The 15,518-nt window shown below is 41.1% G+C and overlaps 1 protein-coding gene across 1 annotated transcript in view; it reads right to left on the bottom strand.

Moving 5' to 3' along the window:
* svild (supervillin d) overlaps positions 1-15,518 on the bottom strand; it is a 93,370-nt gene that overhangs the window by 46,557 nt on the left and 31,295 nt on the right. The window contains exons 8-11 of the mRNA XM_084670814.1: positions 14,845-15,236; positions 14,335-14,476; positions 600-747; positions 97-180 (exon numbers count right to left, since the gene is read on the bottom strand). Of these exons, the coding sequence (XP_084526940.1) occupies positions 97-180; positions 600-747; positions 14,335-14,476; positions 14,845-15,236 (766 nt within the window). The remainder of the gene's footprint in view (positions 1-96; positions 181-599; positions 748-14,334; positions 14,477-14,844; positions 15,237-15,518) is intronic.

Raw genomic sequence — 15,518 nt, forward strand, 5'->3', positions numbered from 1 at the left:
GAATAAATGTATTTTAAAAACTATGCTCAGACATTTTGATTGTGTGAGCTTTGTAGAATTTAATTACATAGGTTCAGGATAATAAGGAATGGTTACCTTCATACAGTTTAACAGGTGTAGCAGAGGACTTCTTGAGGTGGATCAAAGGAGACTCTTCTTTGCATGTCTCGGATACAAGGCCTGATGAGAAGCACAGTCATGCAAGTGTCAAACTTGTGTCACACAACCATCACAAATAAATACTGTGTAAGATACTGCTGTAGGTCAGAGCAATGAACTTCTGTACACTGCGTATACAGTACAGCGACAACTGTAAGAACTTCTTAAAACAGTGGAATACCTTATTACATGATTAATCATGTATTCTATTAATGGCCGGGTTTCCCAGATTTGTTAAGAAGCTCTTAATGCTAAGAGCTTCTTAGGAGTGTTCTAAGACCGTTTTTGAGCGTTCTTAGAACGCTCTTAAGAATCTGGGAAACCCGGTCAATGGCATTTAGTAGATTATACATGGCAAGCCTATCTACCATATGTATCTACTTACTACAGCTTATAGTTACTATGCTGAAGTAAAAGTTTAAATAAATGGATATGCTGACCTCTCTTTGCCATGCGTCCAGCCACAGTGAACTGGGTGGAATCATTCGCAGCACCCTTCCCCCTGCTCTTCCATGCCTCCTCCTTCTCCTGTAGAATCTTCATCCTGTCTGCCAGGGTCATCTTGGTTTCCATGTCCGCACTGGATTTCTGAAGAAAGTATGAGGGACGGGCAAGATTAAGAAGGGCCTTTGGTAAAAGAAGGGCAATTGAAGTGCGAACGTGTCTCCTGTCATTTATACTTAAGCTATCTTTCTAAAACTGTAGTTTTCCAGTGATTTGTGTTTCCCGTCATTAATGCAACTGGGTTTGAATCCCACTGGGGCATATTCCTGGACATTTTTCTCTCCCATACATTTCCCGTCTCTCCACTGTATCCGTCCCACTCGAGATGAAATATACCCCGCTCCACCCCCCACCCCCCCATTTTTAAAATTTATATTAAGCCCCTGCACCTGGACCTTGGATGACATTTTCTCAGAAAGAATGATATTCCACAGCTATATATCCATATAGATTGATTTCATGGCATTGACAAGATTGAAGAAGCCTTTAATTTGCTAACATGAGTTTGGAATTTCCATGGACAATTTTACAGCTCTGACACACATTAACGAAAGGATAGCAGAAGCTTCACGGATTACAATAGGAACATGTATTTTCTTCAGTTTTTTGTTGTTGTATTAGGGAATAGGCATAACACAATAATAAAATTACGTAATAATAAAGTCCTATAAGGTTATTTCTATAAAAGAGACAAAACAAATGATTTGATGGATAAACTTAGGAAACGTTTAACGTATCATGTTGCAGTGTCATCTGGAAAAATTAACTGTAAGTTAACCGTATGTTGCATGGTGTAATAGCAATTGTAGTTGCTTCTAGGTGGAAGTGGATACGGAAATGGAGTTTCAGCAGACACACATCTGGGCCAGCTGTTCATTGTAGGTGTCCACGTTACCATATTCACACACCACAGAGGGAGAGAGAACTGGTTAATTCCACTGCTTTATGATCCAACTGGTTGCTTTGCCACAAAATCTCATACATGTGCAAACAACCACCAACACACACACAACCCAGTCCCAGCAGCCCAGCCCTGGAATCAATCTGTGAGGGAAATACCATGGCTGTACTGGACCCCAGATAAAAAGAAAGGGCTCAAATCCTCACAGGAAACCATTAGTCTTTGCCTTCCTTACACGGCACATTGCAAAACACGGACTGCAGCCATTGACCATCGAATGCCCTTCACTGGGACAGATAACGAAAGACTATCAGCCACCATGGAAAAAATCACATCCCCTATTATAGTGGAAAAAGGAAAAATACACAGTTTTTAGGTAAGTAGGCCAGAGGTTGTTATGGCTAGGAATTCTGGCATGCTGTGAAACATGCATAGAAGTTTGCTGGTTCAGTGCACACTGACTCGAACAAACATGCAAACACTCAAACTCACACTCACCTGATACAAACCGGGAGGGGTTGATAGGCCAGTGTTGCACATAAAGGAAAGGGTCTATTGGGAAGCAGAAGGAGGGAACTGGGAAGGAAGAGAGGCAAGAGAGAAGAATGGGAGACAGAAGGAGAGGAAGGCAGGTTCTACCCAATATTCAGGAAAAGCCACACACTGTGAGCAAGAAACAGGACAGAATACAAGTTTTTGAAGAATACAAAATAAGTTTTCAGGTGTATTCCGATTTTTAATGCAATTAACAATGTTCGATTCTTGAGTCAGACAATGATTTGAATTTCCATGATCATGGGGTACTGATTGTCAGGGGCATCTTGTCTTAATTTTTTTATTGTATTGTTTATTTAGGAACATAAGGAATTTGTAGGCTGGGAGCCACCCTGCCCCAAGATATGTTAAAGACTTGCTGGATGAATTTCTTGTGTGACCTCCTGTTTATCCTGATTATCAGATATGCTGATAAGAGAGGATGTCGGTTAGGCTTAGGGTAGAGGTAGCTAGATTTAAAATGTTCATTTTGTAACATGGTTTCGCTTGTAAATTATTAAATGTATTTGCAGTGTTTTAAATATCATCTTCATTTAACTTTAGTTTCATCACTCTTGCTATAATTTAGCCCAGAGTTTGCCTAAATTAATTATCATATTTAGTTAATATTAGTAAACTGTCCAGTTTACCCTTCTTCTATAAGACCAAGGGACATAGTTTGGTTGTTTGACTGATATAACATTCCCCTACAGATTATTTTCCATTAAGAGATTTGTTGTGCAAATAAAAAAAATAAAAAAAACAGCACTGCTAATAGGAAACATCTGTGGCAAGAGACGGTGGCATGCGTGGGTCATGCACAGAACAGTTCCTGTTTTCCCATAATATGAGCCTGGAAAACCATATGTCGTGAAAAAGTAGGGTTGTTCTAACTTTATCAGGGTTTAAGATTTTACTTTATAATGATACAATTAAGGTGTTTGTTTCAAATTGATTTGACACATTTCTCAACACTGTTCACTTTTTCTTCAAACAGTCATCTTTACAAACATGCATCTTGCACAACAGCTGATATTCCATCTTGCACATAATACTGCTAAAACCTGTCACAATTACCTAAAAACACTGGTAGTAAGATGTGTTATTTTTTCTCAGAAGTATCTCATATAGTATATTACTGTACAGTTCATCTGGAAAGTATTAACCTTTTCATATTTTATGTTACAGCCTTATTCCAAAATGGAAGAAAAAAAATGTTTCATATTTTTTTAATAGATTTGCAAAAATTAAGAAAAAAAATATTACATGTACATAAGTATTCACAGCCTTTGCTCAATACTTTGTTTCAGCACCTTTGGCAGCAATTACAGCCTTTTTGAGGTTGATTCTACAAGCTTGGCACACCTTCCATTCTTCTTTGCAGGACCTCTCAAGCTCCATCAGGTTGAATGGGGGGCATAGCCATTTTCGGATATCTCCAGAGATGTTTAATCGGGTTCAAGTCTGAGCTCTGGCTGGGCCACTCGAGGACATTCACAGAGATGTCCCGAACCCAGTCCTTTGTCATCTTGGCTGTGTGCTTAGGGTCGTTATCCTGTACATTGCTGCGTTCATCTTTCCCTCCATCCTGACGAGTCTCCCAGGTGATAAGCGGTGCCTGAATTCCTCCAGACATGACTATTGGTATTCAGACTGACTATTGGTATTCAGACTGGTATTCAATTGATTAATCGCTTGAAAGCAAGTAGACACAGCCAGGCTTCTCTTTCAAGATGGCATCCCCATTCATTTATATGAAAATGGCTCAATGGCGCAGTGAGGCAAGCGAGAGCGTGAAACGGACCACATCTTTCCGGTTCCGGCTCGTCCGGTCTTGCGCAGAACAGTGGCTCGCCTTTTTCCTAGCTCCGAGACTTAAAAAAAAAAATATATATATATTGCATAAAGGCAGGGTATAGCACAGTACAAATCATACAAAGGCCTTATAAAGAGTACATACATCAATTGCTTTTACAGCTTTCTCATTAAAGGAATACAAAATGGTTTGAATGTTTAATTCTAATTCTTTGTAAAAGATCAAAAATACGTTTTTTATTAGTAAATTTGCATCAATGAACGTGATATTTGGCCATCAATAACACAACATTAACAAGATAAAATAGTTTTTCCTTATTTTTATCATAAGTATGGAAACCAAACAGCACATTCTCCCATAACAATACAAATCAGCAAGAATATGGTCCACCATAAATCTGCAAGTATCTTACCAAAATGTCTTTACACTTGAGCAATACCAAAACAAATGTGAGACAGATTCTGGATGCTCACCACAGAAGCTACAGTTGAAATCAATGTCCTTTTTATATTTCTTTAAATAATGACTTGCAGGGTGAAATCAATGGATCATTTTGTAGGACACCTCTCTGATCTTGTTAACTAATAGGTATTTATGAGGAAAGAGCCAAACCTTTTGCCAACACAAGTTATGAACAAACATATTCCAGTAGGTTGGAACTCTAATGTTAGGTTCAACATTAGAGTTCCAGATGGGATAGCATCAAACACTATAGCATACTCTCTGGGAGTGATGGGAACGTTATAAAGAGTCAGGAAATCCTCATCGCTTAGTACTACACCTTCAGCATTGAAAAGTTGACTCACCAATAGTATGTTGCTGTTAAACAATTTTGCCATGAATAAAGATTTTTTTCTGTATACTATATTCTTATTGTTGCAAATTAAGTATTTATGTGGTGAAAAGTTGTGTTTGTATATCAGAGACCAGGCTAACAGAACGTGTCTATGGAAAGCAGATGATTTTGCAGGGATCTTATCAATATTATAATTACAGAGTAGTACAAAGTGGAAGCATCCAAAATGGGTAAAGATAAAATGAGGTATAAAGTTCCATATTGAAGATGGATTTTTTAAGAAATGTTTGGCCCAATTTTTTATTTTATTTTATTGTTTACTTCTGACGCCAGTTTCTGGAGATAGACTAGATTTTCTTACATAGTGTGTGCGGTTTTTCCATATGCCACAAACGATCAATTAATGTAACAACTTTATCATCAACATACGGATTGAGCAACATAAGTGAGCCTTGAAATGCCCTCAGCTTTAGTAAGCAAAACTCAACCTTTCACAGATAAATCTCTCTGTAGCCACTGATTTAACTTATTTTTAGTTTTATCAATAATATGATTCAAATTTAACAAGCATCTTTCCTTTTGACCTTTCGAAATTGTAACTCCCAAGATATGTTACACTTTCTTTCACTGGGATATTGCCAATGGAGGCTGGCAGACAGTCCTTAATAGCAAACAATTCACATTTTTTGACGTTTAAGCAAAGACCAGAAGCTTTAGAAAAACAATTACAGATCAAATCAATCGCTCTAGGAATCTGATTAGCAGTTTGTAAAAAAAAAAGGGTTGTGTCGTCTGCAAATTGACTTATAATAAGATTTCTGTCAGCAATATTGATACCTTGCAAATCGCTGGATTTCACGCAACATGTAAAAAGTTGGGTAGTAAGCAAAAATAAATAAGGCAATATTGGGCACCCCTGCCCAATTCCCCTATTCAGAACAAATCTAGGAGATGAGCCGTGTTTTAATTTACTAGAGCAGTTGCCATTTCTGTACAGGGTTTTAATAGATCTACTAAAATAATCACCAAATCCAAATTTCTCAAGACATTGAAAAGTAAATAAGTGCTCCACTGTGTCAAATGCTTTATAGAAGTCCAGAAAGAGAATGACGCTGTCTTCAGAGATCAGATCTGAGCTGTCAATTAGATCGACTACCAGATGGACATTGTTGGAAATGTGCCTATTTCTCATGAAACCAGATTGAGTCTCATCTATTATTGAGTACAGAACAGCTTTCATACGCTTAGCAAAAATGGAAGCAAACATTTTGTAATAATTGTTGAGTAAGCAGTTTGGACGCCAATTATCAAGGAGAAGCAAATCTTTCCTAGGTTTAGGTAGCAGGGTGATTATACCTTGAGTCATGGTAGTAGGTAGTGAAGGATATGCTTTCCGAGAGGACTTCTAAGAGGAACGGTCCTAAATGAAGCTTAGCGCAAGTTCAGTCAGGCAAGACTGATCACTCACTCCCCCCGCTAAAAACGCTCTACTTTCTTCTGTTCCTATGTCAGGCTGTCATCTGGGTTCAGTTCGATTAGCACTCCCGTCTATCAATTAACGCCTTCACATGATCCCGTGCCTTTAAATACGATTCTCTCCCTGTGTAGTTTGTCCATGCTATCAAGTGCGTGATACTGCCATGTTTGTACTAGCTGGATCTTCCGCTCGTTCTGTGTCACTGTTGCTCGCTCGCTGTTTTGGAGCAATGTCGGATTCCGAGCTGGACATGTTGTGGAGGCCGCCCCGGTTGCTCGGCGTGGCTCGCTGCTCGTTGGGGCTCCGATGGGTCTCAAGTCGGGGCTGCACACTCTGGTCGTCTCGGCGCCCGGGTTGAGGTTTTCCCTGCTCCAGGAGGTTGCGTGTTGGCGTGCGGCTACTCCCTCACTGGTGGGCCTTGGCGTCTTTTGGGGCTGGCATGTCTGCTCGATTGAGGTCCCACGTATTGCGGGGCAGGTATGGTTTTCTAATCCAGTTGATCCTTGTTCCTTATCCTGAGTGCAAGGCTAGGGTTTGCACCAAAGGTTGATTCTGCGCCGTCCTGAAATCAGCTGTCCTGAGGTTGGCTAAGGACTTGATGGATGAATCGTTGTTGCGTTGGTATACTATTCCGCTTGGTTATGAGCTCTGTCCTTTCCGACGGAGGAAGGAATTCGATGGGTCAGATAATTGGGGGGGCGGCATAAAGGGAGCCAGCCCAAGGCCACAGGAGGGAGAGAAAACCAGAGAGACAACCCTTGAGAAGCGTTGCCCAAACAAGAGCCTGGCTGGAACCACCTGACCTTTTCCTCTACTTTTACCCCCACAGAACCACACCCCATGAAGGACAACAGACCCCGGACGGGAAGAAACCTGAGTTCAAGTTTGTCCCACTACCCTTACCCTGAAAGCTATTAGTAAAAGAACAATTTATGTTAACGCCAAGTGTCTGAGTCCTATTTTATTGTGTATCGGACCTCCAAGTCCCCTCGGTTGCTACAAAGGTAAGGTTTACATGTACACCAGGGTTTCCACATTTCTCAGTCGAACTTGGTTCAGGGTTTTTCCTGGTCGGCCAATAAATATAATCTGCCCAACGGGTGCTCGAACACAGCTCTGAATGCCCGACTCTAGCTTTGGGTGCCCCCGAGAAGCTGCCGCGTTGTCAGTGGATGCTTCCATAGTTGGGGTGAAATTGACTGATGGATATTATTCTGTTTCTGCTGTTCTCACGTTTCATTAGTAGGCTACAATTAAACTTCTCTTGAATTAGCCACATAAATGTCACGCTTAAATGTCACTTGACACGTTTCAAGTGACATTTGGCTAGGTAACCGCGGATAAGGCATCCCTGCTTGCTGGTCTACGTGGGCCCCGATTCACTTGTCATGCTAGTGGAGGGTTGCAGGCCTTGTCGTGCCAGTTGGGGCGGCTGCTCCTCTCTGCCCGATTGTACAGTGTTTCTGTGGATACCACTGCTGGGAGGGTATAAGGGAAAGTGGGTGTGTGCCGCAAAGAGATAGGAGGAGAGGTGTGTTTCTTCCTTGTAACATGTTATTGTTAGCTGTAACTTTGAGAACCAATATTTCTATCTCCTGATTGCTGAACCTTCTTTTTTTTCCTCGAATCACCCATGGTGGCAGTAACATGTTGGTGAATTCTCCCGTCTTTGAACGGGGCGCTAATTAACACAAAAGGGCGGAGTAAGGCGCTGATTGCCCGACGAGTATCTGGTTTTGATAAATACCACACAAAATGCAGAAATACACTGTGTGCTATTTGCGGTTGGGCAAGGGCGCAGATTAAGCTGTGGTCGCAATGTTAGTAAGTGAGGCCCCTAGACTTATGTATGCGGGGACGCCGGACCTCCAGCCAGCTGCACAGGCTGTTCACAGACTCAAAGGCGTCGGCCCTCTAGCCCAGTGGTTCCCAATCCGGTCCTCAGGGCACCCCTGTCCTGCATGTTTTAGATGTTTCCCTGCTCCAACACACCTGATTCAAATGAATGGTCATAAGCAGGCTTCTGCAGAGCTGGATGACGACCCATTCATTTGAATCAGGTGTGTTGGAGCAGGGAAACATCTAAAACATGCAGGACAGGGGTGCCCTGAGGACCGGATTGGGAACCACTGCTCTAGCCTACATAGGTCACGTACGAGGGGACATCAGTCCTCCAGCCGGCACAGGCTGTACGCGACCATTCGCCTCCCCGTCGCCACCCGGTTCCTTGCCTCTGCTCTTTGACTCGTTGGTCGTTGGTCGTCAGACAGTGACCAGAAATGCTAAAATGCTACCATTACCATTGACCAGAGTGCAAAATGCTACCATTAGAATTATATTTCAAAATAATAACTCCAGCAGAGCACTCATGGCCATTACAAAAGCATAATCATTACCCCACTGAGATCTCCAGAAACTGGCATCAGAAGTAATGGAATTAAATTCTTGAAAAAAACAAGTGTCTTAAACTGTTTGCCAAATTTTAAAAAGTGCTTTGCGCTTCACAACATTTCTTAACCCCCTTGCATTCAATGAGACTAAAGACAATGACAATTTCAACAATGAAAGAAATGACTAAGACCTAATTGGTTCACAGTTGCAAATCAAGTAGGTGAAAATGTGTGTGTGAAAGCGTAACCAAAATTAAATAGCAAAAAGAAAATATGGCCAGCTCAAAATGACTACGCCCAAACTAGCTGGCAAAGGGTGCAAACTCAAGAGTAGTAGGGATATTTGGAATGTTAATTACAGAATCCCTTGAAAAATAGTGCCAGACAGCGCTATCCCTCTGATCATGCAGAACATTGGGCCTTTGTCATCGGCGGTGCAGCCTAGTTTAAGGAACCTTGGGGTGACATTCGATAAATCCCTATCTTTTGAAAGTCATTTCAAATCGCTTACCAAATCTTGTTTTTTCCATTTACGCAACATTAGTAAATTGAGGGCTGTAGTCGTTCAGTCAGAACTGGAGATGCTTATTCATGCCTTCATTTCCTCTTGTATTGACTATTGCAACTCTCTCTTCTCACTCAATAAATGTGTTCTTCACCATCTGCAATCCATTCAAAATGCTGCTGCTAGGCTACTTACAAGGTCAAACAGGCAAACTCATATCACTCCTCTACTCTGCTCCCTTCACTGGCTTCCTGTAATTACAGGATCCAATTAAAAATTGACCATAACCTATAGGGCTTTACATGGTCAAGCTCCTGCTTATCTTGCCAATATAATTCATCTACACACCCATTTCCGGTCTCTTAGATCTATTAACCAAAATCTGCTATGCAAGCCATGCAATCGTCTGAAGACATGTCTGGTATGCTTTGCCAACCAGCAATAGGTTTGCTGAGAATGTAGAGAGTTTTAAGGGACAAGTGAAGACTTTTTCAGGTTAGCTTTTGAGTAATATCTGTCTTTGCTCTATTGATAATTTGTATCTGTTTTTATATTTCTTAATTTTTATTATTAGACTTATGTTATATCGAAATTTTTTACTTACTTACATCTGCTGATTTAAGCGTAGTTTATACTTATGTCGCCGACAATTTTGAAATGGTCGCCGATGAAGAAAAAAAAGTGTCGCTGAAGTTGCTGCATTTATACTTCGGCAAACACATAGCTATGGTTACATTGTTTACGCTTTGTAGCCTAGGTGATCGATCGGAGAAAAATGGCTGTAGCTAATTTTGAGAGGCATTATAAAGGTGTGGATATGTTCTAACTCAATCTCTCCTCTATTCCTTCCATCTTAAACAGCTGTTGAGCGTTCACTGAAAATTCAAAACAATGCAGTCAACGACGCGTGCAGTCTATCTAGCCAATCACACTTGCGTGACACTATGTGACAACATCAGCGCCAGTAGAAATTTCTCCTGGTTGTCGACACTTTCAAGTGACGGTTAAAAGTGGGAGTTGTTAGGCACGACGCGAAGCGGAGTGCCTGAAAACCCCCTTCTAAAATCAGCGTAAACCACGGACTGCTTTTCTAAAACTGTTACTACAAATATTTGATATGGTTTCATCAATAAAAACAATTAAAAACAAAATAGTTTAATAATGAACCGTCATTCTTCCGCTACTACAAAGTATAGTTCCTACATAAATCGTTGCCACGCAACAGCCAAATGGACATCTTTGCCGTTTTTTTCAATTTGAAATATTCGATGCGCAGTAATATGGAATGTTAAAGAATGTTACGAGGACAACCTGTGAGGTTATGCTGGATTTTACATCGGCATGGAACGCGATATAGCCAATCACAATCAAGGATGGGAACAACCAGTTTTAGAAGTATAAATTGGGCTTTAGCCTTCTCTTCTGGTAAAACCGCTTGGCAAATTCTGATAGTCTCCCGTCGCACACTCATTCTCAGATTCGGGAAGATTTTTCTTTGGCATACCGCCATTTTCTCCTCCTCCTTAACCACACACGTTTCCACGAGTGTCACCTTGCTTTTCACATCCTTAATTTCTGAACAGACAAATTGATGTTCTTTTGTAATCCTTCGATTTTCAGGCTCACAATTTTTCCTATGGTGTCGCTCCTCGTGTTGATTAGCTTGGAGAGAGTTGCAATAATGTCAAAATTAACACCACGCTGTTCAACCATGCTTTTCTTGGATGGCAGAAAACTTGCTTGGGGTAAGAGGCAGGGAGGGGAAATCCTCATCCGCCACTGATTTCAAAGATAAAGTGCCACTTGGAGTAGTGGGCAATGCTAGCATTTCTAGCCGAGGTGTTTGATCCGCTGCCTCTCTGTCTGTGGGTCATTTTTAAATATGGCTTCAATCTTTAACTACCTGATGGTGTAACCTGGCAAAATACTAACTTCCATCAATTAAAAGTAAACTTTTCACCGTGTTGAAAAAAATTGATGTGCAGAGCTTAGAAGGAAGCATCCTCTCAAGCCACCATCTTGGACCAGTCCCCCTAGCTACGAGACACGTGCACGCTTGCAACTAGCTGTACATACTGTATGTGTATACTTTGCGATAACCAGTCGCGAGTGTGTGAGCTAACAGTGCGTGTCCACTGCAGCGACGCAAATCGATTGCCATCGCTCGCCTTTCCACAGTTCACCACGCTCGGGGGCGTTTCAAACAGAAGAATGTAGAATGTAGTTCTCTAAAGTCACTGTTGTAGTTGTCATGGCCAAGTGTGCAGACTTGGGTTTACGTAGTTGCAACATCGATCAAAATACAACTTGTATACAAAATACAAAACTGTTTAATAGACACACGTTGACATGTGTAAAAAACGTTTTACTGTATTCCTCAGTGCCTGCTAATCTGTCGATACGATAGGGAGTTCCAGCCGGACTAGCTAGCTAGTTACCACAGAACAAAGTTACGTAATGTGACTAAACTGAATTTGAAAGTACAAGCACCAGCAACTTCGGCAAACCTTGCGCTATGCATCGTTTTTTTTTATTAACATCTCTGTACGAATACAGCTATGTATTGTACAAGACTGGGTAAGCGGCCACACAAACAATTAGTTTCTCCTCCACCTTGAAACCTAGAAAACTAGAAATGTTTACCATGGTTGCTACGTTACGAGAAACAAGAAAACACTCCGATTGGCCATCGCTAGCGAAAATCGCTCCTCATTTGCATAATGTTGAGAAAATCTCAACTCTGTCGTGTTGCGTCGCTACCCACAATGCACCACGCAAGCGATTTGCCTGGCTCCATAGAAAATGAATGGAAAACATGTTGTCGCTCGCATCGCGTCGCTGCAGTGGACACGCACTGTTAGGTTAATGGGGTAGCCTACAAGTCCGATCAAGATGCAGATAGCCTACATCATGTGAACTTTACAATAATCTATGCTATTAGTACTGTAATATTCCTTTCACTTAGTTTTTAGAAATATAGGCCTATTCTAGATTAAACATACGTTCCACCTATGAATCAGACTCAGTAAATATACATTGTTCTTTTTGCTTTGTGTTTTTAGTATGACTGTTTAAGTGTCGGATTAAAGAAACTGTAAACTTCAATATCTGGCTCTGTCAATGTTCTAGCTCGGCTAAGCAAGCTCAATTAAATAAGCCTATAAATTAGGCTGTTACTATTATAATGATGATGAGTGTTGCTTTACTATTACTGTCTTATTTATTTTGTAAATGTAAATGTATTGTTAATGCCATATTTGTGGTGTTAACTGACATAACCATAACAATATTGTGGTTATCAGACTTGATTTATTCATTTTCGTATTTGCTCCAGAAGACGTCAACAATCTAAAATGCCACGATTAAAATGCCTTAACATGTCACGATATCACTTAATATATTAGGCTATAATTACATTTGTCATGCCATAAACATAATAACGTTCATTACAAAATGGTTAAATCTGCTTTAAAATAAAGGAAATAAACTCTACAAACAACCATCATGTATGTGTGCAAACATTTTTAAAACTGGCTACAGCTAAGGCAGGCAACTGTAGATTACGAAGCCCTTTCTCTTTGTGCTCATTCAACTCAAGTAGATCAGCGATCGGCTAATGTTCAATCGTGCCCTGTTTGTATCCGCAAGCACATTTCCCAGCAATTTTTATAGGTGTAAGCAAATAAATGGGGTGCTCGTTTACCCATTTTGAATTGGTTTCAAAATCGGCAAAAATCTGGAAAAATTATTCTATGAAAAAGCTAGTAGCATGAGCCAGGTTCGAGAATCAAACAAAAATTATTGGGGGACATCGTTTTAGATATGTTGACTGGAGTTAATAGAATAAAAACAACCGGACAAGGGGTGAGGGTCTGGTTGAAAGTTGTCTGTAATCCATTTCAAACTAACTTCCTGCTTTGCTAGATCAGAAGATCATATTTATGTTTTCTATGACGGTCTTTCAGTGGTCAAGAAGTCATATGTAGCTTTACCCCTTGAAGATGTGAAGGTGCACCAGTGCCCCAGATAAAAAGTAGGTTGCATTTCAATAAATTGTCTGCAGATTAAAATGGATCTGAATAAAAACGATCCCAAGGTTTGGAAAATTTCTCTTGACACCCTTCCATAAAGGGACCGATGCACCGCCCCTCCACCACTCCACCTCACCGCTCTTCCATCTTTCCATCTCACCACACCACCCAGATTTTATGATTTTGAGACATCCCTAATTGCATTTTTTTTTTCAAAGCAATGGATAATTAGCCACAGTTGAGTCCCAACAGAATGCTGTTCCGTTAACTGTGTGAAGAGTCTTGAAAAAGTGAACTCAGCATCGAGAAGGCAATAAAAAAAAAAAGTCAAACATTCTGAACCTCTCTGACAAAATTGGACAAACATAGATGGAAACTATTTAAATGAAAGCTCAACCATGCCTATTTTTTTTTTCTTGAATCCCCCTTGAGACAGTCAGCTCAGTTGTATTGCAACGTATTTCAGACAAAGTCACCAGGAATTACCTCATATAAATATGGAGAAACCTCCAAGGAAAAATGTTATCCTGCCTTGAAATTTGAGACGGCACTGAGTGAATTGAAGCTTATTGCCTCGTTCAGGTTTTCGCTATTATGAAATCATGAGAAAATAAATGTTCAAACAAAATGAAATATTTTGCTGCAAGATTCAGATCCATAGAAATCTACATTTGATAATCAGAGGTCAACTGGGCTGTAAGAAAGGGGATTTGTAAGAATGCTTAGGGTGTCTGTAAATGTTGAAACTGAAGCGTGTAGGCTAGAAGGGGATTTAATATGAGAATGCCAGATGTTCTCTTCTCTTGGCAAGGGCACATGAAAACAAGCTGATTCAGACATAATGAACTGGTCTCCACCCCTTTCAGCCTAGACTTTTAATTTTTTCTTTCACCTGCTAGAGAAGCGGATCTTGTGTCTCATTGGATCTCGTATCTTGCCTAGTCATACATTTATTGTATTTTACTTTATAAAAACTTTATAAAAGTATTACAGATAACTTTGCAGATTATGGTGGCATCTATTTCATGAAATCATATCACAGAACTGTTTCAGTAACATTTCTATTATTTTTATTATGTATAGAGTCTAAACTAGAATGCTTTATCTGTGTTATAGCACTGCTCCTATTCCCTGCACATAATAGAGAGGAATTTCCATTCAGATATATCATGTCCCTTTAGTTGAACCACAATGTCGGGCTGAGCTTCAGAGTGGCCTTACCTTCTTCCTCCATGCACTTTCAGCCTCATGGAGCTGGTTAAAGCGGTCAGACAGAGGGGTTTGGACCAGATCGGTGGCTCTGGTCTTCTTCAGTTTGCTCCTGCAGTCCTCCTCTCCAACTTCAGTGGTAAAATCTGCCAGTCTAAGAAAAGTGTTAAGGTTTGCAAAAAATCCACAAGTGGTAAATGTATGTGTGTATGTTCTGCAAACTGTGAGTAGGTAGTGTATGTCAACAGCAGGGGTGTCAAACTCCGGTCCTCGAGGGCCGCTGTCCTGCATGTTTTAGATGTTTCCCTGCTCCAACACACCTGATTCAATTAAATGGGTTGTTATAACGACCATTCATTCGAATCAGGTGAGCTGGATCAGGGAAACATCTAAAACATGCAGGACAGCGGCCCTCGAGGACCGGAGTTTGACACATATGGTCTACAGAGTCTTTTTGCATTAATGTGACTGTGAGGGTTCAAGTGAACATAGAAGCATGTATATGTGTGTCTAAACCCTTACCTCTCTTTCAGTGAAGACCCAACGCTCCCATCCAGGTTAATATCCAGCCCCTCTCCGTCTTCAGACAATGAGAGAGTCCTCTCCAACAAGTGGCTCTCTTCCAGGCTCTCATTGGAAGAAGGGGTCTGCAGTTCCTCCCCCAAACTGCCACTACTCCCACACCTCCCCCTTTGCAGACAACGGGCACTCAACCCACCTCCATCCTCCTCGTCTTCATCATCTTTATCTTCCTCATCCTCCTCACTCTCAGGGTGACTTAGGGTGATGCTTGTTTGTCTGGCCACCCATGTGTCTGCGGGCCCTTGGCTGTAGTCAGACTCTCCACTGGTGGAGCTTCTCTTCAGGATGCCCTTCATCCCCTGCACTCCAGAATCTTGCTGCTGCAAAGCAGGCTGGGAAGGGGAGCTATAGGTATGAGTCATTTTATCTTTTCCTGCCTCTCAATCCTTTGAGGCTCTAAGATTTGTTTTGTCTCAATTATCAACCCCTCCTTAACAAATTAAAAAATTACTTGTATAGCCCCTTGGCTTTATAAGCAATGTCACAGAGGGCTTCACGCCCCTCCACCTTAACCTCTTCACATGCAAACCCTCCAGCTTAACTTCTGGCATTGTCCCCTCAGATATAAAGATCACTGGTCACCCCTCTGCTGAGGGAGCGACCCTGGACCCCTC

The sequence above is a fragment of the Hypomesus nipponensis genome, chromosome 13 (genome assembly GCF_054491055.1).
Source record: "Hypomesus nipponensis isolate SF chromosome 13, ASM5449105v1, whole genome shotgun sequence".
Classification (NCBI taxonomy): Eukaryota; Metazoa; Chordata; class Actinopteri; order Osmeriformes; family Osmeridae; genus Hypomesus; species Hypomesus nipponensis.